The 26,151-nt window shown below is 62.3% G+C and overlaps 1 protein-coding gene across 3 annotated transcripts in view; it reads right to left on the bottom strand.

Annotated features, from left to right (window-relative positions):
* Positions 1-2,259: 2,259 nt before the first annotated feature.
* Positions 2,260-26,151, bottom strand: part of LOC119859299 (laminin subunit beta-2-like) — a 49,831-nt gene continuing 25,939 nt past the window's right edge. For all 3 annotated transcript variants that reach the window (XM_043519887.1, XM_043519888.1, XM_038411215.2), the window contains 19 exons: positions 25,857-25,978; positions 25,140-25,260; positions 22,109-22,301; positions 21,651-21,794; positions 18,763-18,994; positions 17,882-18,045; positions 15,258-15,482; positions 14,699-14,913; positions 14,399-14,495; positions 12,024-12,402; positions 11,395-11,579; positions 11,016-11,257; positions 8,513-8,716; positions 8,092-8,236; positions 7,637-7,844; positions 7,228-7,369; positions 4,167-4,343; positions 3,569-3,725; positions 2,260-3,127 (listed from right to left, as the gene is read on the bottom strand). In XM_043519887.1, the coding sequence (XP_043375822.1) occupies positions 2,994-3,127; positions 3,569-3,725; positions 4,167-4,343; positions 7,228-7,369; positions 7,637-7,844; positions 8,092-8,236; positions 8,513-8,716; positions 11,016-11,257; positions 11,395-11,579; positions 12,024-12,402; positions 14,399-14,495; positions 14,699-14,913; positions 15,258-15,482; positions 17,882-18,045; positions 18,763-18,994; positions 21,651-21,794; positions 22,109-22,301; positions 25,140-25,260; positions 25,857-25,978 (3,486 nt within the window). In that variant the 3' untranslated portion in view covers positions 2,260-2,993. The remainder of the gene's footprint in view (positions 3,128-3,568; positions 3,726-4,166; positions 4,344-7,227; positions 7,370-7,636; positions 7,845-8,091; positions 8,237-8,512; positions 8,717-11,015; positions 11,258-11,394; positions 11,580-12,023; positions 12,403-14,398; positions 14,496-14,698; positions 14,914-15,257; positions 15,483-17,881; positions 18,046-18,762; positions 18,995-21,650; positions 21,795-22,108; positions 22,302-25,139; positions 25,261-25,856; positions 25,979-26,151) is intronic.

Raw genomic sequence — 26,151 nt, 5'->3', positions numbered from 1 at the left:
GCCCAAACCACACCTGGGGGCACGAAGCAGCCCCCGCCCCCCCGGCCGTGGTGTGTCCCTGTGCCCGGGACAGGGAACACTGGCTTGGGGGTGCAATGGGGCGAGCGACACAGCCGCCCCATCCTGGCCCTGGCTGCAGCGGGGGTGGGGGTGCCCGCAGTAAGGGACAGTCCCCTGCAGGCAGCCGGCAGGCCCAGACGTGGGGACCCCAGGGATCGCAGGCCCTGGGAGCCATAGCCTGGAGGCTGGAACTGGGGGGCTGCAGCACCCCCTGGGGTGACGTGGTTTTCATCGTATCCAGGGTTTGCAGTTTGGCTCCATGGCTCAGCTGCCCCCCCCCACCCCGGGCACATTGCTCCAGCGCCCCGGCCAGTGGGCGCAGCCCCGGGGAGCCAGCCAGCCAGAAAGCTTGTGGGGAGCCAGCGGGCGCGGAGTCAGTGGGCGTGGGGAGTTGGGGGGGGCCAGGGGAGCTGCCGGGCACCCACATGGGGAGTCAGAGGGCACGGGCCCAGGGGAGCCGCCGGGCGCAGACGTGGGGAGTCGGGGGGCACGGGCCCAGGGGAGCTGCTGGGTGCCCACGTGGGGAGTCGGGGGGTGCAGATGTGGGGAGTCGGGGGGCACGGGCCTGTGGGCACAGCTCCTGTCCAGGCGGCTCTGGCTTTTCCCCTGCGCTGGCAGGGCCGGGCTGGAATGCAAGTCCGGCAGTGGGGAGAGGCTGCAGGACAGACGCTGGCAGCCAAGGCCGGATTTCAGTCAAGGGCGGCTGGGCCAAATCCCGCCCCCACCCCGCCCACTACAGCCCAGCTACAGGGTTTGGGAAGCTGCGTCCCTTCCTCAGGCCCCACCCTCCCCAGTGGGCCTGTCTCAGTGCCCCGCAAGGGGTCCCTGTATAACCAGCCCCTGCGCCCTGCCACAGAGCCAGCCGCATCTCAGCAGTGGGCAAAGGGTCCCTGTATAACCCCCCCCCCCAGAGGCAGTCGCCTCAGTGGGGAACAAGGGGTTTTGTTGAACTAATATGGCATGATGGCTCGGTCCAGCCTCACCCCGGGGCAGCTAACTACACACGCTACCTGCCGGCCTTACGCTGTCCCCACCCCAGGCCAGGGGGTTGGTGCTGCCCAGCTGGCTGCAGCATGCGTGGAACCAGGGGCGGGGGCGGAGGTTGGATATTCTTACTACAAAGAGCAGCAGCGAAGTCGTTCCCAGCCGTGCCAGCTGCTGTGGTCCTTACGGGTCAGTGTTAATACCCCGGGGTGCTGGATGGGGCTGCCCTGAGCTATTGATTCAGGCTGGCAGTGTGGCACCAGCCCCGCTTGGGCAGTGGACACCGAGCCCTTGGGTCTGAGCCCCAGTAAATATCCCTGCTCAGAGCTGCCCTCTCTTGGGCGCATGGGCCCCAGACCTGGCTGCAGCCTGGCTGGTGCCATGGGCAGGCTGGGTGGGTTTGGGACGGGGCCCACGAGTGTGACAAAGTGGGAATGTTCTGAATACTGTGTGGGTGCCTCAGTTTCCCCATGGCATTTCTTAAGTCTCTAGGTGGTGGGATAAGGGGGTGTGATTGTGTCAGAGCCCTAGAGGGCCAGTGTGATGGTGTCTGCAGAGAGAATGGCCGACACGCTGTCTCATGGCAACTGATGGCCTGGGCCCCTCCCCTGCAAGATGCCAACTGAAGGGGTTGGAGAACAAAGAGATCAGGTGGCCTCCTGGCCCAGGAAAGAGACAAAGGCCAGAGGAGGGGCAGGAGAGTTTCAGTTTCGAGCTGGCTGGGGAAATGGAGAGAGGCCCAGATGGGGCTCTGGCCTCCCTGCCCCCCAAGACAGACCTGACTGAGGGGTCCTGTTCTCTGTACCTACAAGCTCTGGTTTAGACTGTGTTCCTGTCATCTAATAAACCTTCTGTTTTACTGGCTGGCTGAGAGTCATGTCTGACTGCGGAGTTGGGGGGCTGGACCCTCTGGCTTCCACAGGACCCTCCCTGGGTGGACTCGCTGTGGGAAGCGCACGGAGGGGCAGGGGATGCTGAATGCTCCGAGGTCAGACCCAGGAAGGGGGGAGCCGGGTGAGCTGTGTGTCCTGCAGACAGGCTGCTCCCAGAAAGGAGGCTCCCCCAGAGTCCTGCCCCGCTTCATAGGGAGCAGGTCCAGAGCATGGCCCAGGGACTGTGGGGCACAGTCAGCATCAGGCCGCAGCTCCCTTTGGGTGCTGGGGCAGAGCCCGGCGCAGGCGCAGAGGCTGGCACGTGACACAGAGCAGCTGGGGCCATGGGCTCAGGCCTTTATTTGCAGAGTACAGGGTTGCTACAGACACTGGCTGGGGCAGAGCCTGGAGCCGCATGAGGGGGCCCCCGACAGGTGGGGCCTGCATCTGGCTTCCCACTTGCTCCCTAGCACACGGCTGGGCCCCATGGCACCGCCTGCCCATGAGGCCAGAGCACCCTGGCTGGCTGCTGGCACAGCCCATGGTCAGGGCGGGCACCAACGGGCACAGAGCCAGCTGCCAGCAGAACTCCTGGCTCCCCCTACGGCAGGCACAGAGTATGGGGGCTGTGGGGTGGCTGGGGCATCCCTGCCAGTGGACGGGCCTGCACACCAGCTCTGAGCCCCAAGGCAACACGGGCACTTGGCTCTGCCCTCCCTGTGAGGCACTCCCCAGCCCCACCAGCTGTGGTGTGTGGGAGGGGCAGGAAATAATCCTATGAATGTCTGGGATGTGGGGGCAGGCCCGGAGGGGGAGGGGGCAGGATAATGCAGTCTGGTGGGGGAAGGGGATGGGAAGGGTGGGGGCAGGACAGCGCGACTGGGCTGGGGAGGAGGAGGGGGCAGGATAACGCAGCACGGCGGGGGAGGGGACGGGGAGGGTGGGGGCAGGACAGCGCGGCCCGGCGGGGAGGAGGAGGGGGCAGGACAGTGCGGCCCGGCGGGAGGGTGGGGCACCGCGGAGGGAAGGCGCAGAGGCCCAGACTGGCAGTCAGGCCCGGCAGGCGATGCCCTGGCACTAGCAGGTGGCATAAGCATTGGCCTTCTCCTGGATCTCCTCCAGCAGCCCGGAGACCCGTCTCTCTAGCGCCCGTAGCTGCGTGGCCTTGGTCTCCAGCAACACCTCGCCGTCCTCAAAGCGCCGCTCCAGCTCTGCAGACAGGCGGAGACAGGGGTGAGCCCCCCACCATGGCCGCAGCACCAACGGTGACCTGGGCCCTTTGCACGGCACAGCCAGCCGTCACACAAGCCTGGCCTGCAGCCCCCCCGTGGCATGTGCCCGGACCCCTCCCAGAGAGCCCACGGGGCTGGGCACGTGTGAGTGGGAGCCAGAGGGACCCTGGAGGGGGCACGTGGGGCCGGGCAGGTGTGAGTGGGGGGCCAGAGGGGCCCGGGAGGCACTTGGGGCCGGGCAGGTGTGAGTGGGAGACCAGAGGGACCCTGGAGGGGCACGTGGGGCCAGTCAGGTGTGAGTGGGGGGTTCTCGGGGGCGCGTGGGGCTGGGCAGGTGTGAGTGGGAGGCCAGAGGGGCCCGGGGGAGGGCGCGTGAGGCTGGGCACTGCTCCTGCTGCCCCAGCCACGCGGCCCAGGTACCTTCCAGCTTCCTCTGGCTGCCGCTGGCCTTGTCCAGGATCTGCTCAGCGTCCTGCAGGAGCCGCGTCACCCGGCGCAGCGCCGCGCCCGACGCCCCAGCCAGCCCGCCCACCTTGCTCTGCAGCACCGCGTACAGCCGCGCCACCTCCGCCAGCGCCTGGGGGCAGAGGGGCACAGGCTGACACCCAGCGCCAGGCTCGCAGGAGTCCTGCCCTCTGGGCGTGGGGGCCAACGGCCCACTGGCCACTGCTGCAGGGAGGGGGAGGAGTATGAGCAGACTGGTGGGCATGGGGGGGAAGGGTGTGGGTTAGCAGGTAGGTTGTAGGGGTGCTGTGCGGGGAGGGGCACCAGCAGGTGGGGGGGAAGGGAGAGCATGCTGTGGAGGGGGCACCGGCAGGCAGGCGGGGAAGAGGTGGGCTGGGGGGGAGGGTGCTGTGGAGGGGGCACCGGCAGGCAGGCAGGGAAGGGGGAGAGGGTGGGCTGGGGGGAGGGTGCTGTGTGGTGGAGGGCATGGGCTGGCATCCAGGAGCCAAGGGGAGGGGTCACATGCTGGGAGCAGCATTTCAGGCCTGTGCACTGGGGGGACCGGGGCTCTCACCTGGCCCAGCACTCCCGTTGCCGACACGGCTCGCTCAACTTTCTCCTTGGCCTGCTTGGCCAGCCCCCGGTTGGCCCTGGACTTGTCCTGCAGGGCAGCCACGTGCTTCGCCAGCTCCTGCAGGGCACTCAGCACCCGCGACTCCTTCTCCTGCAGCCCCCAGAGCCTGCGCTCGGCCTGCACCGGAGAGAGGGGGATTGGGCTGGAGCTGGCAGGATGAGGGGGCCCCTGCCCGCACCATCCCAGGTCCCCCCCGCACCTCCCCAGCGGGCCGCGGAGCAGTCGGACCCAGCTTGTGTGAGGCCCCCCTGGCCCTGGCCTCAGGGCTGAGAGTCCACACAGCCCCAGCGAGCCCCCGGGCCGGCCCGGCCCGGCCCCAGGAAAGAGCCCTCTGGCCAGGAGCAGCTGGGACAGGCACTGGCTAGGGAGCGGAGGGTTCCAGGCAGCAGAGGTAAGGGGGGGTTCAGGGAGTGGGGATGCCCTGGTGTAAGGATAAAAAGAAAAGAAGGACTTGTGGCACCTTAGAGACTAACAAATTTATTTGAGCATAAGCTTTCGTGAGCTACAGCTCACTTCATCGGATGCATTCAGTGGAAAGCTTATGCTCAAATACATTTGTTAGTCTCTAAGGTGCCACAAGTCCTCCTGTTCTTTTTGCGAATACAGACTAACACGGCTGCTACTCAGAAACCTGGTGTAAGGATGAGGCCTTCCTCTGCGGCCAGATTAAAGAGCAGCCGAGCAGCAGCCATTAGCTGAGCAGCAGGAAGTCCCATCCTCACAATCCATCTACATGACAGTAAAAAAATGTCAGAGCGGCCGGCAGGAAGGCGACCCCGTCCAATGGCCCCCACGATCACCAGACACAGAACAGATCTTAAGGTGGTTAAAGAAAACTTCGTTTGATGGTGTCTGTCTGGCAAGAAACCACTTCCCAATAGTTGTGGTTGTGAAACCCTCATTTTTTGTATTGTTTTGTCATTATGGCTCCCTCTTCCCCGTTCCTGGACACTACGGTGCTAATACGCGATGGTCACATAAACACCACCCTATATCGGAAACCTACTGACTGCTATTCCTACCTACATGCCTCTAGCTTTCATCCAGATCATACCACTCGATCCATTGTCTACAGCCAAGCTCTATGATATAACCGCATTTGCTCCAACCCCTCAGACAGAGACAAACACCTACAAGATCTCTATCATGCATTCCTACAACTACAATACCCACCTGCTGAAGTGAAGAAACAGATTGACAGAGCCAGAAGAGTACCCAGAAGTCACCTACTACAGGACAGGCCCAACAAAGAAAATAACAGAACGCCACTAGCCATCACCTTCAGCCCCCAACTAAAACCTCTCCAACGCATCATCAAGGATCTACAACCTATCCTGAAGGACGAGCCATCGCTCTCTCAGATCTTGGGAGACAGACCAGTCCTTGCTTACAGACAGCCCCTCAACCTGAAGCAAATACTCACCAGCAACCACACACCACACAACAGAACCACTAACCCAGGAACCTTTCCTTGCAACAAAGCCCGTTGCCAACTCTGTCCACATATCTATTCGGGGACACCATCATAGGGCCTAATCACATCAGCCACACTATCAGAGGCTCGTTCACCTGCGCATCTACCAATGTGATATATGCCATCATGTGCCAGCAATGCCCCTCTGCCATGTACATTGGTCAAACTGGACAGTCTCTGTGTAAAAGAATAAATGGACACAAATCAGATGTCAAGAATTATAACATTCAAAAACCAGTCGGAGAACACTTCAATCTCTCTGGTCACACGATTACAGACCTAAAAGTGACAATTCTTCAACAAAAAACTTCAGAAACAGACTCCAACGAGAGACTGCTGAATTGGAATTAATTTGCAAACTGGATACAATTAACTTAGGCTTGAATAGAGACTGGGAATGGATGGGTCATTACACAAAGTAAAACTATTTCCCCATGTTATTTCTTCCCCCCACCCCACCCCCACTGTTCCTCCGATGTTCTTAACTGCTGGAAATGGCCCACCTTGATTATCACCATAAAAGGTTTTCCTCCCTCCCCCCAGCTGGTAATAGCTCATCTTAAGTGATCACTCTCCTTACAGTGTGTATGATAAACCCATTGTTTCATGTTCTCTGTGTGTGTATATAAATCTTCCCACTGTATTTTCCACCAAATGCATCCGATGAAGTGAGCTGTAGCTCATGAAAGCTTATGCTCAAATAAATGTGTTAGTCTCTAAGGTGCCACAAGTCCTCCTTTTCTTTTTCACTTCCCCATTGTTTGTCTGTCTGGTTCTTTGACTGTTTCTGTCTGTTACATAATTAATTTTGCTGGGTGTAAATGAAGATGGTGGGGTAGGATTGGGTAGAGAATATTGTTACACTATGTTAGGGTTGGTTAGTAATATTTCAGTACAATGCTTGGTTATGGCACAGCTAAGCAGGACTCAAGTTTCATTATATAAACTGGGGTCCAAGAGGAAGTTCTATGGGAACCAACTTCAGGACACAGCCCCATGATCAGAGCTGCCAGACCTCAACAAATAAAAGGAAGTTTTTCTTCACTCAGTGCGCAGTCAACCTGTGGAACTCCTTGCCTGAGGAGGTTGTGACAGCTAGGACTATAACAGGGTTTAAAAGAGAACTGGATAAATTCATGGAGGTTAAGTCCATTAATGGCTATTAGCCAGGATGGGTAAGGAATGGTGTCCCTAGCCTCTGTTTGTCAGAGGGTGGAGATGGATGGCAGGAGAGAGATCACTGATCATTACGGTGTAAGGCTCTTCCACTGGTAAAAAGTCCTGCACACCTGCAGAAGTAGTCTACACTGGGAGCCCTACGCATGGGGTAAGGGTGTGGAGACTTACACCGACCAGGCCAGTGACACCAGGAGCCCTACGCATTGGGTAAGGGTGTAGGTGCTTTTCGCCTGGAGCCCTACGGCCTGGGAAAAGGTGGGGTGCCCTAATGTGTGCAGGTAACACCGGGGTAGGACAAGCATGGCTTGGGGGGGCCAGAAGGGTCCCCACGATGGCAGAGCCCCTCACCTCCTTCACTCTGCTCTCCACGCCCCGGACTGCCTTCTTGGTGCTCTTCAGCGCACGCCCTGCCACGGACACCTGGACCTTCGCCCCCGCCAGCACCTCCTGCGTGGCCGCAATCACCCCCCTCACGCCCACCGCTCGCTCCCTGGGGGGGGCACAGGACAGCATCACCCTCAGGGCACCTCCCACCCCTGCCTCCAAGCAGCTCCCCTGCCCTGCCCCCACAGTGCCCCCTGCTGGGAGCCCCCCACAGCCAGTGCCCTGCTCTGCCCCCACAGCACCCCCTGCTGGGAGCCCCCGCAACCAGCGCCCTGCCATGCCCCCACAGGGAGAGGCTGGGACCAGAATAGCCAGAAACTCCCCCACACCCTCAGCTGGTGCCCCTGCCCTGCTCCTGTCCCTGGTAACTCACCTGGCCTGCCCTGCCCGTGTGAGCAGCTCCTGGGCGGTGGCCAGACTGTGGGCCGTGCTGTTCAGGACAGCGTCCACCCCATCCAGTTGCCGGATGCTGTCCTGGATCTCCTGCAGCAGGTGCCGGATCCTGCTGGGGCTGCTGGGCAGGGAGATGTTCAGCACCTGCCGGGCCACCAGCTCAATGCTCTCCGGGTCGGCTCCCTCCTCTGCAGACAGGGACGGCCCTCAGCATGGGCAGCTGGTCCTTGGCATGCCAGTGGGGGCAGGCCGGGGCATGGCTAGGCACCCACAGGACCTGCAGCAGCCACTGACTTGGGCCCTGGTTCACCCCATGCCTGCCCATGGCTTGGCCCAGCATAGCAGTGCCCTGGGACACCCACCGTGCCAGGCTGCAGAGGGCACCGGCACTCCTGGGAACCCCAGGCCCACCCCAGCTCAGCTCCCGCTCCATACCTGTCAGGAAGTCCTTGATTTTCTGGATGAATTCTCGCAGCCTGGCTGTGGACTCCTCCATGTGGCCTCTGGCTGCCTGGGACCCATCCAGTGTGTCCTGGGCTCGTCTCCTGGCGCCCCGGGCCAGCTCCTGGATCTCCTGCACCTGGAGGGGACTCACAGCTGATTGCTCCAGGCTGGTGCCACACCCAGTATGGGGGGAACGAGCCAGGGGGGTGCCCAGCTTGTGACTGGCACATTTGTGCGTGCGCAAGGCTGTGGGGGCGAGGGCACCCAGCCACAAGGGTGCCCAGCCCACAGGTGTGCAAAGCCAGGGAAGTCTGTGAGACACACACTCACCAGGACCCTGCAGCTCGAATCACAGGCCTGATGCCTGAGGAGACCATCCCCACACCTGGTGACGGGACCCACCCCGCCGTACCTTAAGGGCAATGGTGCCCAGCTGCCCAGCCGTGCTTTCCAACTGGCGAGAGACGTCCTGGGTGGTGCGCAGGGCCTGCGTGGAGATGGGGAGCGCCCCCCTGCAGCCTGGGCCCCCACAGTGCCGCTGCCCAGAGTCATCCTGGCAGGAGGCCCCTCCACAGGGGGCTTGTTCACAGCCCTGATTTCCCTGCGCCCCACAGATCTGCAGGCAGAGAGCGCATGGCAGGGGGTCAGCCGGAGAGCCAGCCAGCCCTGGAGGGCCCCAGGGGAGGGGGGCAGACACTTGGGCTTGCCAAGGCACTCGCTGAGGGCCTGACACCTGGGAGGGAGGCTGTGACAAAGGGGGAATGATTTGTATGACTCCTGGGGGTGCCTCAGCTTCTCCGGATGCTCCACATGGCTACCCGGGGCGGGGAGGAGGACTCAGTTTGCTCTCAGGGCAGAGGGAGGCCTGTTCTTGTGACACAGCAGGGACGGGGAGTGTTGACCGGGGAGTGTTGCAGGGGAGTTTTACTGGGACTGTCTGCATTGGGGAGGGGAGACGTCCCTCGAGAGAGGGTACCTGAGCCAGTAACCTGAGCCAGGAGGGGGATGGGGCCAAGTGACACCTTCTGCCCGGGAAGCTGGAGAAAGGCTGGAGGAGGAACTAGGGGGAGGCTGGGTGAGTCGGCTGGAGGGGGTTTCAGTTTGGAGTTGGCTGGGGAAGGGGAGGGAGTTCCAGGTCTGGGGTTTTAATCTCCCTGCCCCCCAGAAGGTCCTGACTGAGGAGTCCTGTTTGTGCCTACAAGCTCTGGTCTGGACTGTGCTCCTGTCGTCTCTAATAAACCTTCTGTGTTACTGGCTGGCTGAGAGTCACGGTGAATCGCAGGAAGTGGGGGTACAGGGCCCTCACTCCCCCTCACTCCATGACAGTTCTACACTAGGAAACCAAGTCAGTGTTACCACATCGCTCAGGGGGCTGAAAAATTGCCCTCCTGGAGTGATGCAGTGACCCGAGGCAGCGCTAGGTGGATGGGAGAGTTCTCCCAGCGATCCTGCCACCCTCTCGGGGAGGTGGATTGAGACAACATGGGAATATTTTGTCATGTTTTTATGAGGCCTGTTTTTCCCCGCGGTGCTGTATGACTCCCCAGTGGGTGGGGAAGGGCTGGTTGCTCTCAGGGCAGGCAAAGCGACGTGGGCATCTGGCCCTTGCTCCCCATGTCAGTGGGGGGTCTGAGAAGACACTGGAGACTGGCACCGAGCACACAACGCCCCAGAGGGACCTGGATTCCCTGCCGCCCCTGGGGGGCTGAACAATCCCCAGCTGAGATCAAAGCACCGCGGGGAGGTAAGACCTGGGGCTCTCCCCTGGGCTCTGCCGAAGGAGGGTGGACAGCCAGAGCGTGTACTAAGGGGCTCCCTATAGCTGGCTGGGTGCTGGCTAAGCAGGGTGGCCAACGCTGCAACCTTCGTGTCTCTGTGCTGTGCCAGGGGACAGCGCTGGGTAAGAATCGCTGCAGGCGCTGGGCGCGGGGCATCGGGCCCTGCACAGTGGGCAGGGCTCTGCCTGGCTCTGTCTCAGGGGGACTTGCTGGGCAGAGCTCATGGGGCGGAGCAGGGGCTGGAGCCCAGAGGCCCAGTGTAAGGGGGCGGGGAGGCCACGTGGCTGACCCTGGTGGAAGGGTGGGACCCCTTGGGGGGCTGGCCCACGGAAGGGCTCCTCCCAGGGACTGTTTAAAAGCTGGGACCTTGCACCGACCCTATGGATCCATGACAGAGGGACACCCAAGCCCTGTCCCCGCACTCCCCTGCCTTGCCCCAGCTCTCTCCCTGGAGGGGCTCCTTGGAGTAACCCTGCCCTGGCGCTCCCCCAGCAACGCAGCCGCACAGAACGCTGCCCTGGGGCGGGGCGGCCAAAGAGGGGGGCACAAGCTGGGAGGGGTCTTGGGATCCACCCGAAGGGGCAGTTGGAAAGAGCTGTAGGGGAAGGAGGAGGATGCAGGGTCTGGAGCGGGTGGAGCCGGGGAAGGAGGTAGGGGATCAGATAACAGAAGAACTGGGAAGCGAGAAGGAGGAAAGCAGGAAAAGAGGAAAGGTCTGAGGCCAGGAGAAGCAGGAAAGTCAGACCTGGCTCTGGGAGCAGACACTCTTGGGGCTTGTCTATATTGCGATGTTGTCGACAAAACTTTTGTCTTTCACGGGTACTTAAAAAAGCCCCCCCCCCCCGTGAAGTTCCCGATGCAAGTGGCAGTGTGAACGCGTCTTTGTCAGTGGGAGCGGCAGGCCCGGGCAGCGCTTACCTCAGTCAGCTCCCCAGGCTCCGCGGTTCCCGGGCAATGGGCGCTGTGGAGCCGGCGCTCAGGGGCAGCGTGCAGACCCCCCTGGCTCTCCCTGTGCCTAGGGGCAGCCCGCCCCCCAGCCAGAGCCCTGCCCCCTCCGGCCTCTCCTCCCCAGGGGCCCAGCCTGCCCCCCAGCCAGAGCCCTGCCCAATCTGGGCTCCCCCAGCCCCCCCGGCTCACCCTCTCATTGAGCCTGGAGATGCTGAGCATAGCCGCCCGTTTCTGGGCCTCCCGCAGCGACCTCCTCTGTGCTGCCAGGCTCCGGCGGAAGGTGTCTCCTGTGCTGCGCAGCAGCCCCTCTGCGGCCTGCCGTGTGCGCTGGGCCTGGCCCACCAGGCTGGCTGGCCCCTGCACCGAGGCACTGGCCCGCTGCGCCGCCTGCCTCGAGCGCTCGGAGGAGGCCCGGATGCTCCGGTAGGACTCTGCCAGGGCACAGGAGCAGGGCATCAGGCCGGGCTGCGGAGAGCTCTGCCCCTGCATGGCCAGGGAGACGTGGCTGCACTGCCTGGGGGCTGGGCAGGGCAGGGAGGGGCTGCTGTGGGGACTCTGTCCCTCTTACCCCCAAAGCTGGCCCCCTCCCATCTTGCCAGCTGCTCCTGCTGGCGGGAGAGGGTGAGGTTCAGCTCCTGCAGCTCCCTGCTCAGGCTGGCCAGGCGGCCCCTCTGCTCTGCGTCCGCTCCCGCCGGCTCATCCAGGTGCCCCTCCGCGGCCTGCAGCTGCTTCCACACCTCGTCCATGTCCTTCCTGGGGGCACAGCTCAGAGTGGGCACAGGGCGGGACCTGCCCCCACCCTGTCCCAGGGCCCAGGTCCAGCGGCCAGGCCCTTCTCCCAGCACACCGGCGGGCACATGGGCGCAGGAGACGGACGTCCAGAGGGCTGGCCAGAGCCAGCGCCCAGCGCCCTGGGAGGCAAATAGGGCCCATGAGCAGCTGCTGGTAGTTCAAGGCACAGGTGCAGGAGGAGTCTGCGCCAGCCCCCTCATGCCAGCCTTGCCAATGGGGCTCAGCCCTGCACCCACACAGGGTCTCCATCTCCTTGGCCTCTGCTCGTGAGGGGCCAGTCATGCCAGCTGGGGCAGCAACGTGGGCATCTACTTCCAGCCCAGCAGGCGGGATGGCAGGACCAGGCTGGTCCCGCCAGGTGCTCAGGGTAAAGGGTCCCGTCCTCCCCCGGTGCTGCCCCCTTGCCTGGTGCTGTCCAGCCGGTGGTCCAGCTGGCACAGGAGGGAGGCGCCCTGGCTGCTCCCGTCCCCGACCAGCCGCTCCGTGCTCCTCAGCTTGCTCTCCAGGTCCTGCAGGCGGCTGTTGCTGAACTCAGGCCCGGGGCCTCCCTCCTGCAGCGCCCGCGCCTGCCCCTGCAGCTGGCGCAGCCGGTGGTGCAGCCGGTCCAGGGCCAGGTCCCACTGGGCGAAGCAGGGCGGGCAGCGGTCGCAGCGGGGGAAGTTGTCCTGGAAGCCACGGAGGCAGTGGTCGCAGCGCTGCCCCATGAAGCCGGTGCGGCAGGCACAGCGCCCGCTGAGACGCTCACACTGTGGGCTCTCCACCCCGGCCGGGTCGCAGTCACAGGCTGCCGGAGCGAAGGGGACACGTCACAGCCCCGCCACGACCCCTGCTGGAGTCTGCACACAGCCTGGCACACCAGCTGCAGGGCCGTGTGTGTGTGTGTGTGTGTGTGTGTGTGTGCGCGCACGCACGTGTGTGTGCGTTAACTCTTTGACTGCTGACCCCTGCCCGAGCCGCTCCCATGGCAGGGGGCAGGTCTCCAGCCGGCCCCCCCACTCCAGCTCTGACAATGCAGCGAGGCCTTGCCTGCACCAGCTCTGCAGGCTCCGCAAAGGCCCAAAGCCCCACGCCCTTCTCTGGGGGGGCAGGGGGCTCAGTGAGGGCAGAGTAAAGCAGCCTGTCCAGCGTGGGGACCCCTCCGGCTCGCTCCCATCCCCCTGTGGCTTGCCTCCCACCCCTCTGGGTTCACTCCCATCCCCCTCCGACTCACCCTCCGCCCAGCTGACCCCCATCCCCCTCTGACTTGCCCCCCACTCCCCTGGGCTCACCCCATCGCCCTTGGGCTCAATCCCACTGGGCTCACCTCTCAGCCCCCTCCGGCTTGCCCCCTGTGACGTTAGGAGTGTAATATAATATCTCATTGAAAGGTGACACAACCCTTTCTGGCCCTAATTACCTCCCAGACTGACCTGACCCAGGGCCCAACTTTAGAGGCTGCTTAGGAAGAGATGGAAATGAGGAGAGCTGTGGACTGCAGCCCGCACTGTTAGAGAGAGAAGGGGAGATGCTGGCTCAGGGCTTGTGATGTCAGCAAACGAGTCTTGTCTATTGCCCTGGCTTTGATTCAAGGATCAAAACAGGAGTGTTAAGATCTAGGAAGACACTGGAGGGCAACAGTATTATTGTCTCTAGGTCTCTGGGAAGGTTGTGGTACCTGTATCTGAACCGTTTAATGATAAATTACCCTGTGCTAATTGCCAGGATGTTTGGGAGAAGGAAGGTTGAGCCTATTGTCTTCTCAGGCCAAGAGGCTGCTGGAAATGTATAAAAGCCCTGGGACACGATCCTTCTGCATCTCAGATCGGCTTTGGGTTTCAAGAAGGGGAAACCCTGAGCCATAAGGATTGAGATCCCCCGTCACTGACTGGAGTCGCCCTCAACATGGACATTGGACTGGAACCTCTGGACTGTTTCTAAAAGGACTTTTGGCCACTACAAACTCACCATCTCGGCTAGGTATCTGGACCTCAAGAACTGAACTCAAGTCGGTCTGTAGATTGATCTTTCAACCAACTCTCTCTCCCTTTTCTTTTTGAATAAATTGTAGTTCAGTTAACGAGAATTGACTATAAGTGCCTATTTTGGGTAAGATCTAAGTTATCATCGGACCTGGGTCTGGGGCCTGATCCTTTGGGATTGGGAGAACCTGTTCTCTTATATGATGAGAGAAGATCTTCAGTAATCATCATCATCGTACCTGACATGTGTGACGTTCACTGAGGGAGGGAGCGATAGCTCAGTGGTTTGAACGTGGGCCTGCTAAACCCAGGGTTGTGAGTTCAATCCTTGAGGGGGCCATTTAGGGATCTGGGGCAGAAATTGGGGATGGGTCCTGCTGTGAGCAGGGGGTTGGACTAGGTGACCTCCTGAGGTCCCTTCCAGCCCTGATATTCTCTGATTCTGTGTGTGTCCGGATGGAGGCCTGAGGCTGGCACGTTAAGGGAACGTCGATGTGTGGACGTCTGAGTACCCAGGGAGGTGATACAGAGGCTGGTTTGGTAACCCATGGCTCACCCCTCATCCCCCAGAGCTCGCCTCCCACCCCTGGGCTCACCTTCATCTTCCCTCTGGGCTTGCCCCCTACCACCCCTTGGTCTAGCGCCCGTCCCCCATCTGGCTCTCCTGCCACCCCCTGTGCCCCCCTCCTGGCTTGACCCCCCACCTCACCTCCCATCCCTTCCATGTTCCACTCCAGACTTTCCCCCTGTCCCGCCCCCCTGCGTCTCACCCCCAGGACTTGCACTCCAGGTCTCCCCCACATCTCCCCCCCACACACTCACCCATGCACTCCCGCTCTGGCTCGCCCCAATGATCCTCCTGGCAGTCGGTGCAGGTACGGCCCCCGAAGCCTGGCCGGCACGGGCACTGTCCTGTGAACTAAAGGCAAAGAAGACACTTAGGTGGAGCAGAGGGAGCCCGGGCACCCCCAAACACAGGCCTCCCTGTGCCCTGCGCAGCCCGATGGCCCCACAGCGAAGCCTGCCCATGCAGTGCCCAGCGGGGCAATACCCAGGCTGAGCGCCATGCCCTGCTAGATGCCAGGCAGCACCCAGCCCCTGCTCCCTGGCACGGGCACTCACCATGTTGCAGCCTTGCTGCAGGGAGTGGGCCGGGTGACAGCTGCAGGGCTCGCAGCCCCGCTCCCCACCGAAGCTCCAGAAGCCAGGGGCGCACTGGTCGCAGTTCTTGCCCACCACGTGAACGCGGCAGGGGCAGCTGCCCGTCAGCCGGTCGCAGTAGCAGGTGCCGGAGGTGCAGTGGGCAGGCAGCGTGCCCAGCTGATTACAGGTGCAGCCTGGGAACGGGAACAGCAGGATGGGGGGAGGAGCAGGGGGGCAGGGTTCAGCCCCCTCCCTCTGCCCACAGATACCCACAGCCCCAGGGCACTGCCATCTCCCACACTCAGGAACAGGGCTGTGCTGGGCCCTCTCCCCCGAGTCTGCACAGTGCCAGGCCCTGCCCCGCCCCATGGCCAGCCCCACTGTGCCAGGCCCTGCCCCTCCCCACAGCCGTGCCCCACTGTGCCAGATCCAGCCCCGCCCCTCCCCATGGCCCCGCCCCACCGTGCCAGCCCCAGCCCCGCCCCTGCCCACGGCCCCGCCCCACCGTGCCAGGCCGCGCCCTGCCCGCCCCACTCACGTCGGCAGCTGCGCTGCAGCGCGTTGCCATGGTAGCCGGGCCGGCACTCGGCGCAGCGGGGCCCGTCCGTGTGGTGCAGGCAGCGCAGGCATTGCCCGCTGTGGGGGTCGCAGGCCTCGGGGTCGCTGGGGTCGATGTTGTTGTTGCACTGGCAGGGCCGGCAGCCCCCGCCCTCCTGCTCTGGGGCCCCGAAGTAACCGGGGGAGCAGCGGTCACAGCGCGGGCCTGGAAGCGACACCCCCGGGAGACACTCACGGCCTGCTGGGTGATCCCCAGAGGAACACCCGGCCCCCGGGGGGGCACCCAACCTCAGGGACCCCGTCCTGCTCTCAGGAACCAGAAATGCCACCAATGCCCCCCCACCTGCTTCTGAGCCCTGACCCCTGAGGAGTGTGCTGCTCGGCTGGAGCCCCTCGGGCCTGGCGCAATGGCGCCCTGGGACCTACCCTACGCACACAGCCCTGGGGTAGCTGCCCAGGCCCCATGGCCAGCCCGGAGCCCTGCCCCAGCAGGGTCACCGCATGGGGAACAGCCTGTGGCAGGGGCAGCTGCCCACAGGGCTCTCGGAACCAGCCTGCCCCAGATCACCAGCCCTTCCCACTGCAGCCCCCAACGTCGCCATGGGGAGGGGCAGGGGGTGAGCGGGGCGGGGGGGGGTGTCTGTATTTGTTTTTTTAAAGGAAAAAGGTAAACCCCAACCTCCTGTCGGCCAGCAGGAGCCCCCCCGCCCCGCCCCCGACCTCCCTGTCGGGCAACAGGAGCCCCTGCCCTGCCTGCCATGAGCAGGGCTGGCATAGCGCCCAGCCTGCAGCCGGGGCTAGTGGCAGCAGCTGGCAGCAGCAGATATTACTGTGACGGTACACTCCGTATGATTTTATGGAAATATGCTAATGTGCGTGAATATAATGTAACTGGAATATGCTTCATGCAAAAGGTCTCTGGCCCGGGGTCATTACAAATCTTATAATCTACTGAGTGCGGTCATCCCATTTGTATGAATGTATCTTTCTTGTATCTGAAACTAGAAATATGAAATATAACTCTGCGGGCCTATTGTAATTATGCAAAGTGTGGGCCATTAATGGTGGTTTGAAATCTTGATGGCTCCCGTTAACCAGGAGAATTTACTGTAGATGGCCCTGTTTACTTGCAAGCCTTCCTGTGAGTCAGGCTGGGAAGAATGAGGATTCACAGGTCATGTGACCATGTCACCTGGTACTGGAATCCATCTTAAACCTGGGGTTTTTCTGTTTAGAAGGAGGGGTGGGGACTCAGAGAGACAAAAGATTCCTGCCTTGTGTCAAAGCTATAAAAGGGGGTGGAACAGAACAAAGTGGGCTGGAGTCATGAGAAATCCCCCAGTTACCACTTGTGCTAGAACTAACGAGAACTGTACCGGGGAAAGGATTGGGCCAGACTAGGAAGGAGTCTAGTCTCTGAAAGAAGCTTATTGGAACATCTCTGAGGGTAAGATTTCATCTGTAATCCCTTTCTTAATGTATTAGGCTTAGACTTGTGTGTTTTTGTTTTATTTTGCTTGGTAACATACTTTGTTCTCTCTCGTTATTACTTGGAACCACTTAAATCCTACCTTTTATACTTAATAAAATCAGTTTTGTTTATTATTGAACCCAGAGCAAGTAATTAACACCTGGGGGTGCAAACAGCTGTGCATATCTCTCTATCAGTGTTATAGAGGGTGGACAATTTATGAGTTTACCCTGTATACGCTTTATACAGAGTAAAACTGATTTATTTGGGGTTGAACCCCATTGGGAGCTGGATGTCTGGGTGCTGGAGACAGGAGCACTTTAAGCTGTTTTCAGTTAAGTCTGCAGCTTTTGGGGGATGTGGTTCAGACCTGGGTCTGTGTTTGCAGCAGGTTGGTGTGTCTGGCTCAACAAGCCAGGGCACTGAAGTCCCAAGCTGCCAGGGAAAACGGACTCAGAGGTAGTCCTAGCACATCAGGTGGCAGTCCCAAGGGGGTTTCTGTGACCCAACCCATCACAACTACAACTCCAGTGGGGCAGGCTAGGGGGCTGCGTGTGGTGGGAGGCAGAGCCCAGCCTGGCCTCCCTCTCTCTCTGTGCCCGCAGCCCCTGAGAGCTGGGGGAGGCCCTGCCCTGTGTGTTAGCCCAGAGGAGGCGGATGGGTCCCTGGATCCCTGGGCTTGGTCCAGAGAGCAGTTGGAGGGAGCCAGGCCCAGCTTTTTCCCCTCCACAGAATTGGGGGATTCCTGCCCCATGTGGTGTCCCCCAATCTTCAGGGTGCAGTGCAGGCTTCTCCCCCAGCAGCTGTGCTGCTGGCATTGGCGGGGGTGGTCTCGCAGGGTTTGGGTCTCCTGATGCTCTGCCCGGCAGCCGGCCGTCCTCGGGGATGCCCCGGGGGAGCTCTGCAGAGGCTGAGCAGCATTGCATGGGACAGAAGGGAAAGGCCCTTCTGGAGCCGAGATTGCCCACTGGCCCCGGCTGCTGCCAGCCCCGCGGCCTCTCGAATGGCTGAGAGGGGCTGCCACCTGCTCCCCCATGCGGTCACCCCGAACAACGGGGCTGTGCCCAGCCCTATGACCCCAAGATTGCGGGGGCAGTGCCTTGACCCCGTTATCCCTCTCCCCTACTGCTCACCCGTATAGCCTGGTGCACACAGACAGACTATTTGATTGGTCTCCTTGTCGGCATGGCAGGAGTTGCCATGGTAATGCCGAGTCCCAGGGTACCCCGGGCACGGGCAGGGCCGGCACTGCTGCCCGGAGCCCAGCACCGGGTCGCCATAGTAACCCTCCAAGCACCTGCCCACAGCAAGGGAGAGAGGAGATGAATTCGGACCAGAAACCACCTTCCCCTGCCCCCGCCTCTGCCCCCTAGTCCCAGGGCCAGCCCCCTCCCCACCACAATGCCCCCCACGGCCAGTCCCCCACTGCTGAGCCCTAGCCTCTGCTGCTGACCTCTGGCCAGCCCCCTCGCCTCTGCCCACCTGCCAGGCTGCACCCCAACTACCATCTGGCCCCGCCACTGCGGCCCCCCTGCCATTGCCTCCCCAGCCCCATAGCCGGCCCCACGGCCAACCCCCCCGTCACTCCCACTCCCCCCGCTGCTGCTCCCCATCTCCACAGCCAGCCCCCCCATCACTGCCCTATTCCCCATGGCCAACCCCCAATTGCTGCCCTCATCCCCACAACCAGCTCCCCACATCATCGCCGCATCCCCATGGCCAGCCTCCATGCTGCCGCCCCCCCATTCCCATGGCCAACCCCCCACTGCTGCTCCCACAGCTCCACAGTGAGCCCCCGTCGCCGCCCCCCATATCCATGGCCAGGCCCCCCACTGCTGATCCTTGTCCCCATGTCCAGCCCTCTCCCCCACCTGAGGTAGCCCACACTCTGGCTGCCCCCCAGCCAGCCCTCCATGCTATCCCCCATTGCATCTTCATCACCCAGTCCTCAACAGCTGTCCCCCCCGGTGGGACCATAGCTGTGCTCCCCACCCCGAGGGGCCCAAACACCCACCTCTCACAGTGACGCCCTGTGGTGGCATCGTGGCACTGCTGGCAGGCCCCGGTGTGGGGGTCGCACTCCTCCGAGTGCCCGTTGCAGTGGCAGGGCCGGCAGGCCGGAAAGCCCCACTGGCCCGACGAGCACTGGTCACACCGGCGCCCCATGGCACCGTGCTGGCATCGGCACTGCCCACTCACAGGATCGCAGAGCTTGGAGACTGAGCCCTCGGGGGAGCAGGCACAGCCTGTGGGACAGGTGGGTGGGGCGTCACCCAGCTGGACAGCCAGACGGACAGCAAGTATGCCCAGAGCACCACATACCCAGACAGACGGACACAGATGGGGCCCAATGCCTGGAGCATTACTGTGACAAAATGGGGAGGTTTAAAATATTTTTATGAATCCTATGTGTGCCTCAGTTTCCCTGGAGGAAGAGCAAGACCCCAAAGGGCTCTTGTACACCGCAGGGGTTCCCCCTAGAGACCTCCAAAAGTGGGGGTGTAGCCCTAATCCTGTGGGTCTGTGTCAGTCACTGTCCTGGAGAGTGGGTTTTCCCCGTCTTCTCCTATCCTCCACTGAGATGGGTCTGCCAGCTGGCACAGCTGGGCAGACAGGTAAGGGCCTTGGTTGACAGGTGCTGGATTCCCCATTGTCTTCCCCAGGCTCCACTGATGGGGGATTGAGGCCCAAGCAGCTGGGGACACCCTCCCTCTGTCTGCTAACCTGCCCCAGAGCACATAGTCCTCACCCTCTCTGCAACAATGCAGCACTGGGGAAACTGAGGCATGCAGGCTTCATTCCAATAGTATAAACTGTTCCCACTTTGTCACCTTCTTCCCCCTTTGCGACCCAACAGAGCGGGATCACATCAGCCAGTGACCCCCACAATGTTATCCATAGGTGCCCCAGCATCTATCCCATCCTTTTGGTCGCTGGCCGGCCAGGCATTTCCAGGATCCTCCCAGCACCATTGCCAGTGTCCAGTACACCGTTCAAAGCAGTGTCATGTCCTCTCGGAGGTCGGCGCTTTACGGGGGCACTAGCAGGGGCCACGGGGGAGTTTCCATGCTGCCCTTTGCCATCCCAAACCTTTGGGTTTGAAACCAGGCTGGGGTCCTGCCACTGCCCCTCCCCCTTGTCTGCTCGGGAGCAAAGAGGGCAGTGACCCCCTTCCCCCAGGGGTCAGCAAGCTGCAGCCCTGGCCCTACGTTGGGCAGGGAGGGACCCCTGGAGCACTTGGGCAGATCAGAGGAGGTTTGTCCCCCTACCAGGCTGGTCATACCCCAGCCATGTCTGATGACCTGGGGTGGGGAAGCCGGGATGCAGGATGCTCCTGCATGTGGTCAGGGCCCTCGGGAGTCGTGTCCCAATGCTGGGACTGGGTGTATGCAAGGCCCCCACCTCCCCTTGGGGTAACCTGCTGCCCCCAGGACAGAGCCCTCTTAGCCCACCCACCCCCCCAGGCTGGAATTTGGGCTCTCTTGGGGAGACCCCACCACGGCCATGGCCCCCTTCAGACCAGGTGTCTCTGGTACCAGCAGCCACCTCCCAGCTGCCTGGGGGCCTCGTCTGGCCATGGTCCTGCCCTGCCTGGGGGCTCAGCTGGGGGCTCAGCCCTGCCCCTGCACCTTGGGACAGCATCTGGGCCCGTGGGACTCAGCCCCCGTGTGTGGGCGGGGGAAAGGGGGATTCCTCTGCCCCACTCAGCCTGGGGTCTGGGCTCTGGTTGCAGACAGGCAGGTGTCCAGCAGCCCTTCCTCTGTGTTACAGGAGGGTGAGCCCCTCCCTCTGCCTGCCAGCTGAGCTATTGCCTTCCCTGGCCCCCACTCTGAGCCTGGCTGGCATGGGGCAAACCTCGGCCTGACCTGGGACAGGAGGAGAGCTGCAATGCCCCCTCTTCCCAGGCCCCAGCCTCAGGCCAGGCCCCTTTGGGTCCCTTTTCATATCCACACCCTTGACTCGGGGAAAGCCAGGGGGAGCAAGCGAGTGGCCAGGGGTCTCGGAGAGCTGAGATGCAACGTGTGTCAGAAAACGGCCCGAGTGGGCCCGGGGCTGGGTGAAACAGAGGGGCTAACTCGTCCTCTGCCCAGCCAAAGCAGTAGGGTGACCAGGCGAAAAGGGACCCTGGCAGCTCCGGTCGGCACTGCCAACAGGGCCATTAAAAACCCGGCCGGCAGCGCGGTGGGGGCCCGGGGCTAAGGCAGGCTCCCTGCCTGTGGGCACGAAGGCAGCATGCACTGCACAGAGCCGCCTGGCCGCCCATGCGCAGAGAGGCCACAGAGTCGTGGTAAGTGCCACGGGGACCCTGCACCCCAACACCCACCCAGATCCCCCTCCTGAACCCCAAACCTCTCATCCCTGGCCCCACCCCCCAGCCAGAGCCCTCACCCCCCCTGCACCCAAACCCAGCCCAGATCCCCCTCCTGCACCCCAAACCTCTCATCCCTGGCCCCACCCCTTGCCCCGCAACCCCCTGCCCCAGCCCAGTGAAAGTGAGTGAGGGTGCAGGGAGTGGGAGCAATGGGGGGAGGGGGAATAGAGTGAGCGGGGGCGGGGCATGGATGGGGCCTCAGAGGAGGGGGGGCAGGGGTGTTTGTTCGGTTTTGTGTGATCAGAAAGTTGGCAGCCCCGCAAGGCAGCTGCAGCTCCAACCCAGCGAGCGAAGGGTGCGCCCAGCCTTTGGGAGGGATGCAGTCACAGCCAGCTCCTGGGCACAGGGGTGGCAGACGGGGGGCAGACATCCCCTTTGACTCTCCTGGGCTCAGGCACATCCCCCCCCGGGGAGCACAAGGTGGGGTTCATGGGGAGACATCCCTGGGGTGGACAGATCCATGGCAGACAGACAGACAGGGACGGCCGGCGCTCCCAGGGCGACATGGGGACAGACACACAAGTACTCACGGCTGCAGCCGGAGGGCCCAAATCCATAGGTGCCTGGCGCACATTGGTCACAGCGCCGGCCGATCACGTGGGGTTTGCATTTGCACTGCCCACCCACCGGCTGGCACACGCTGCTGGTTGAGCCTTGGGGGTCGCACTGGCAGGCTGGGGAGAGAGGGGGATCAGTGGTGCTCATGGGGAAACAGGGACAGGCTGGGGCCTCCCCCTTGGCACACAGAGGAATAGAAGTCAGGAGTCCTGCCCCGCAGCGCTGGTCTCATGGAGGAGCATGCTTGGCAGAGCCTCAGGGCAGGGCGTTAGCTGCCATTCAACCCACTCCACCCCCCAGCAAGCGCTGCCCCCCAGAGTCCCAGCCCGGGGAGCCTGCCCCCCCGGGCCAGCACTCCCCCCAGGGCCTCGCCTCCCCCAGGCCAGCACTCCCCGCAGGGCCTCGCCCCTGTCCCCCGGCCAGCACTCACCCAGGGCCCCATCGTGCAGCAGGGCGGAGATGCTGCAGAGCAGGTGGGCGCACATCTCGGCCAGCGCTGGCATGGTCGCCATGCGGAACGCCTCCAGGCACATGTAGTGCTCCAGCTCCTCCCGGTGCTGCACCGCCGCCGGCTCGCTGCCACGGAAAGCTGGCAGCTCCAGCACTCGTGGCAGAAGAACGAGCTGGGAAGGGAGAAGCATGAGCGCAAATGTGGGGCCCAACCTGTGGGGCAGGGCAGCAGGCTGCACCAGGCCAGGAATGTGGGGGGCAGGGAGTAGACCAGGCTGGGCTAGACAGGCTGCTGGGGGGGGAGGTGCGGTGGGCACTGGACAGGCTGCAGTGGATGGAGCTGGAGGCAGGTGCTGTCTGGATAGGCATAGTGCATGGGGGGGCATGGCCTGGCCAGGCCAGGCCAGGTGCAGAAGGGGTACAGGCTTAACGCTACAGGCAAGATGTATGGGCAAGCACAGGGGGGCAGGCTGTGCCGTGGGCCCATGGGCCAGGTAGGACAAGGTGTGGGCTGGGCAGGGCCAGGCAGGGGGTGCAATGGGCCAGGTGTTTGGGGCCAGGCAGACAAGGGTGCGGGCACTGGGGAATGAGAGCCAGAGGCAGAAGTGGCACCCAGCAGGCCTGGAGCAGCCCTGGGGCCCTCCCCACCACCACATCATGGTACTGCCCGTGGCGCCACCAGCAAGCGGGCAGCATGGTATCCGCAGGTCCCTGCCAACGAGCGAGCGGCACGGTACATGCAGGCAACAGATGCCAAGAGCCAATATGGTGGTGTGAAGAAGTGGGGATTTTCCCTTGTTATGTTGTATGTGAGTCTTGCTGTTTTGCATGAATGCTGTGTGCCTCAGTTTCCCTGTGTATTGCACCAATGTCTGGGTGGTGGGAATAAGCGTGCGTGACTTGCGGGGGCTGATCTAGCTGCCTGCAGGGATGCTCTGGCTGCCCCTTCGTCACCTGAGACCCAGGAGGGGGATGTGACCAGGTGATTCTTGGCCTGGGAAGCGAGACAGAGGCCAGAGGAGCAGCAAGGGGCAGGGCAGGGGCCAGGCAGTTGGAAGCAAGTCAGTCTCTGCTGGCTTGATGGACTTGGCTGAAAGTCACTGATTTCTGTGCTAATGAGCTCTGCCCTACGCTGTGGTCCTGTCAACAAATAAACCTTCTGTTTTACGCTGGCTGAGAGTCACGTCTGATGTGGAGTTGGGGGGCAGGACCCTCTGGCTGACCCAGGACCCCGCCCGGGGTAGACTCGCTGTGGGAAGCGCACGGAGGGTCAGGGGATGCTCAATGCTCCGAGGTCAGAGCCAGGAAGGGGGAAGCTGCGGAAGCTTCTGGCCCTGGAGACAGGCTGCTCCCAGAATCACAGAATTATAAAATCACAGACTATCAGGGCTGGAAGGGACCTCAGGAGGCATCTAGTCCAACCCCCTGCTCCAAGCAGGACCAATCCCCAACTAAATCATCCCAGCCAGGGCTCTGTCAAGCCTGACCTTAAAAACCTCTAAGGAAGGAGATTCCACCACCTCCCTAGGTAACCCATTCCAGTGTTTCACCACCCTCCTAGTGAAAAAGTTTTTCCTAATATCCAACGTAAACCTCTCCCACTGCAACTTGAGACCATGACTCCTCGTTCTGTCACCTGCTACCACTGAGAACAGTCTAGATCCATCCTCTTTGGAACCCCCTTTCAGGTAGTTGAAAACAGCTATCAAATCCCCCTCAGTCTTCCCTTCTGCAGACTGAACAATCCCAGTTCCCTCAGCCTCTCCTCATGAGTCATGTGCTCCAGCCCCCTAATCATTTTTGTTGCCCTCTGCTAGACTCTTTTAAATTTTTCCACATCCTTCTTGTACTGTGGGGCCTAAAACTGGACACGGTACTCCAGATGAGGCCTCACCAATGTCGAATAGAGGGGAATGATCACGTCCCTCGATCTGCTGGCAATGCCCCTACTTATACAGCCCAAAATGCCATTGGCCTTCTTGGCAACAAGGGCCCACTGTTGACTCATATCCAGCTTCTCGTCCACTGTAACCCCTAGGTCCTTTTCCGCAGAACTGCTGCCGAGCCGCTCAGTCCCTAGTCTGTAGCGGTGCATGGGATTCTTCTGTCCTAAGTGCAGGACTCTGCACTTGTCCTTGTTGAGAGGAGACTTCCCCAGAGTCCTGGCTGGCTTCGTAAGGAGTAGTTCCAGAGCATGGCCTGGGGATGCCGTGACAGGTGGCAGCTGGTGGCAAGTGACTTATGGCTCAACCAGGGCACTGGCAGGTTTCCTGTCACATCCGGATCTGGCACATCCACTTCACAGTGCCACGGGGGGCTTCAGCCCATAACACTGTGGGGCAGTAAGCAGCAGCTGAAAGGACACCCCTTGCTCTGCAAAGCCAGGCGACATGGCTACAGCCCTGGTGTCACGGAGTGTGGGGGAGTCCGGGGCTGCACCCCTCTTCCTGGGATTCACTGCGACTCTCAGCCAGCCAGTAAAACGGAAGGTTTATTGGACAATAGGAACACAGTCTAAAGCAGAGCTTGTGGGTACAACCAGGACCCCTCAGTCAAGTCCTTCTGGAGGGCAGGGAGCTTAGACCCCAGCCCTGAGGTTCCCTGCGTTCCACCACCCAGCACCCAACTGAAAACCAAAACCCCCCCAGCAGGCTCCCTCCTGCAGCCTTTGTCCCCATTCCCGGGCAGAGGTGTTACCTCCCCCGCTCCCTCCCGGCTCAGGTGACAGGCTCCAGGTGTCCCATCCCCAGTGAAACTCCCCTGCCATGTTCCCAGGTCAACACTCCCCCCTCCCTGCTGCGTCACACCTGGCTTGGCCTCTCCCCGCCCACTGCAGGAGGCAGCCTGCCCATGCCTGGCCCAGGGCTCTCTCAGGGAGAAGCGGGGACTGGGAGGGGTGCCTGGTGGAGGCCACGTGGGGGCTCTGGGGCCAGGACCTGGCACCCCCCTGTGCAGCCGCTGGCTGAGGGGAGAGGTTGCTGAGGGCAGCTCCCGCCAGCCCCTGCCCTTACCGAGTCGATGAGGATGAAGGCGGCTGGGTGGCGCTGGACCACACCCGCCCGCTGGAACCGCATGGCAATCTCGTACTGGTTACTGGGCTCAAAGCAGAAGGGCCGGGACAGCAGGGCGTACCTGGGGGCAGAAGGCAGGAGTGAGGGGCAGAAGGGCAAGTGATGTGGGCTGGCCGATTGGGGCAAACAATGTGGGCTATGACAAAGGGGGGTTGTGAGCCCAGCCCAGCATGGGACAGGGCCCCGGGTGGGGGGCTCAGAGCCCAACCCAGTGTGGGACAGGGCCCTGGGGAAGATGGGGGCCTGCGAGCCCAGCCTAGTGTGGGACAGGGCCCAGGGGGGAGCGAGAGGGGGAGGGGTTGTGAGCCCATGCCAGTGTGGGACAGGGCCAGGGGAGGGGTTGTGAGCCCAGCCCAACGAGGGACAGAAACAGGGCCCACGGGCGGGGAGGGGAGCCCAGCCCAGTGTTGGTCAGTTTGCCAGGCTGGGGAATCAGCTGGCACGGGCTGGGCTGCGCAGGGCATGGCTGGGGGCCCGGGGGGGTGCCCCCTGGGCAGGGCTGGCTCCTAGCGTGGGCAGCAGCTGGTGAGGGGATGCATTGCAACGCTGGCCTGAGCCGCCTGGCAGCGAGGGCACTGGTGCCCCACGAGGGTCTCCAGAGAGGGGAAGGAGAAAACAGGGCCTGGATCCGGCCAGGAGCCCCCCGTCGGCTCTCACCTCTCGGTGTGCGGCAGGCTTTCCTTGTATCTCTGCTCCGAGGGCAGCACATTACCGCAGCGGGGGCTCGTGGGCAACGCCTGGGCACTGACGCTGATGATGGCCTCCCAGTCCTCTGTGGACTGCAGGGAGAGGGGTTAGGGGTGCCCCACAGCTGGGTCCCCAAGGGCGGCAGCCTACAGCCCTACTGGGGGGGCATTGCCAGGGATGGGCCCAGTGGTGCTGGCAGGGGAAGGAGCCCTGGGCTGGGGGCCGGACAGGCACTGGGAGATGAACCGGGCCCCTGCAGCGTTCC

Source organism: Dermochelys coriacea, chromosome 7 (genome assembly GCF_009764565.3).
Source record: "Dermochelys coriacea isolate rDerCor1 chromosome 7, rDerCor1.pri.v4, whole genome shotgun sequence".
NCBI lineage: Eukaryota > Metazoa > Chordata > Testudines > Dermochelyidae > Dermochelys > Dermochelys coriacea.
This window is presented reverse-complemented; position numbering and strand designations above follow the sequence as displayed.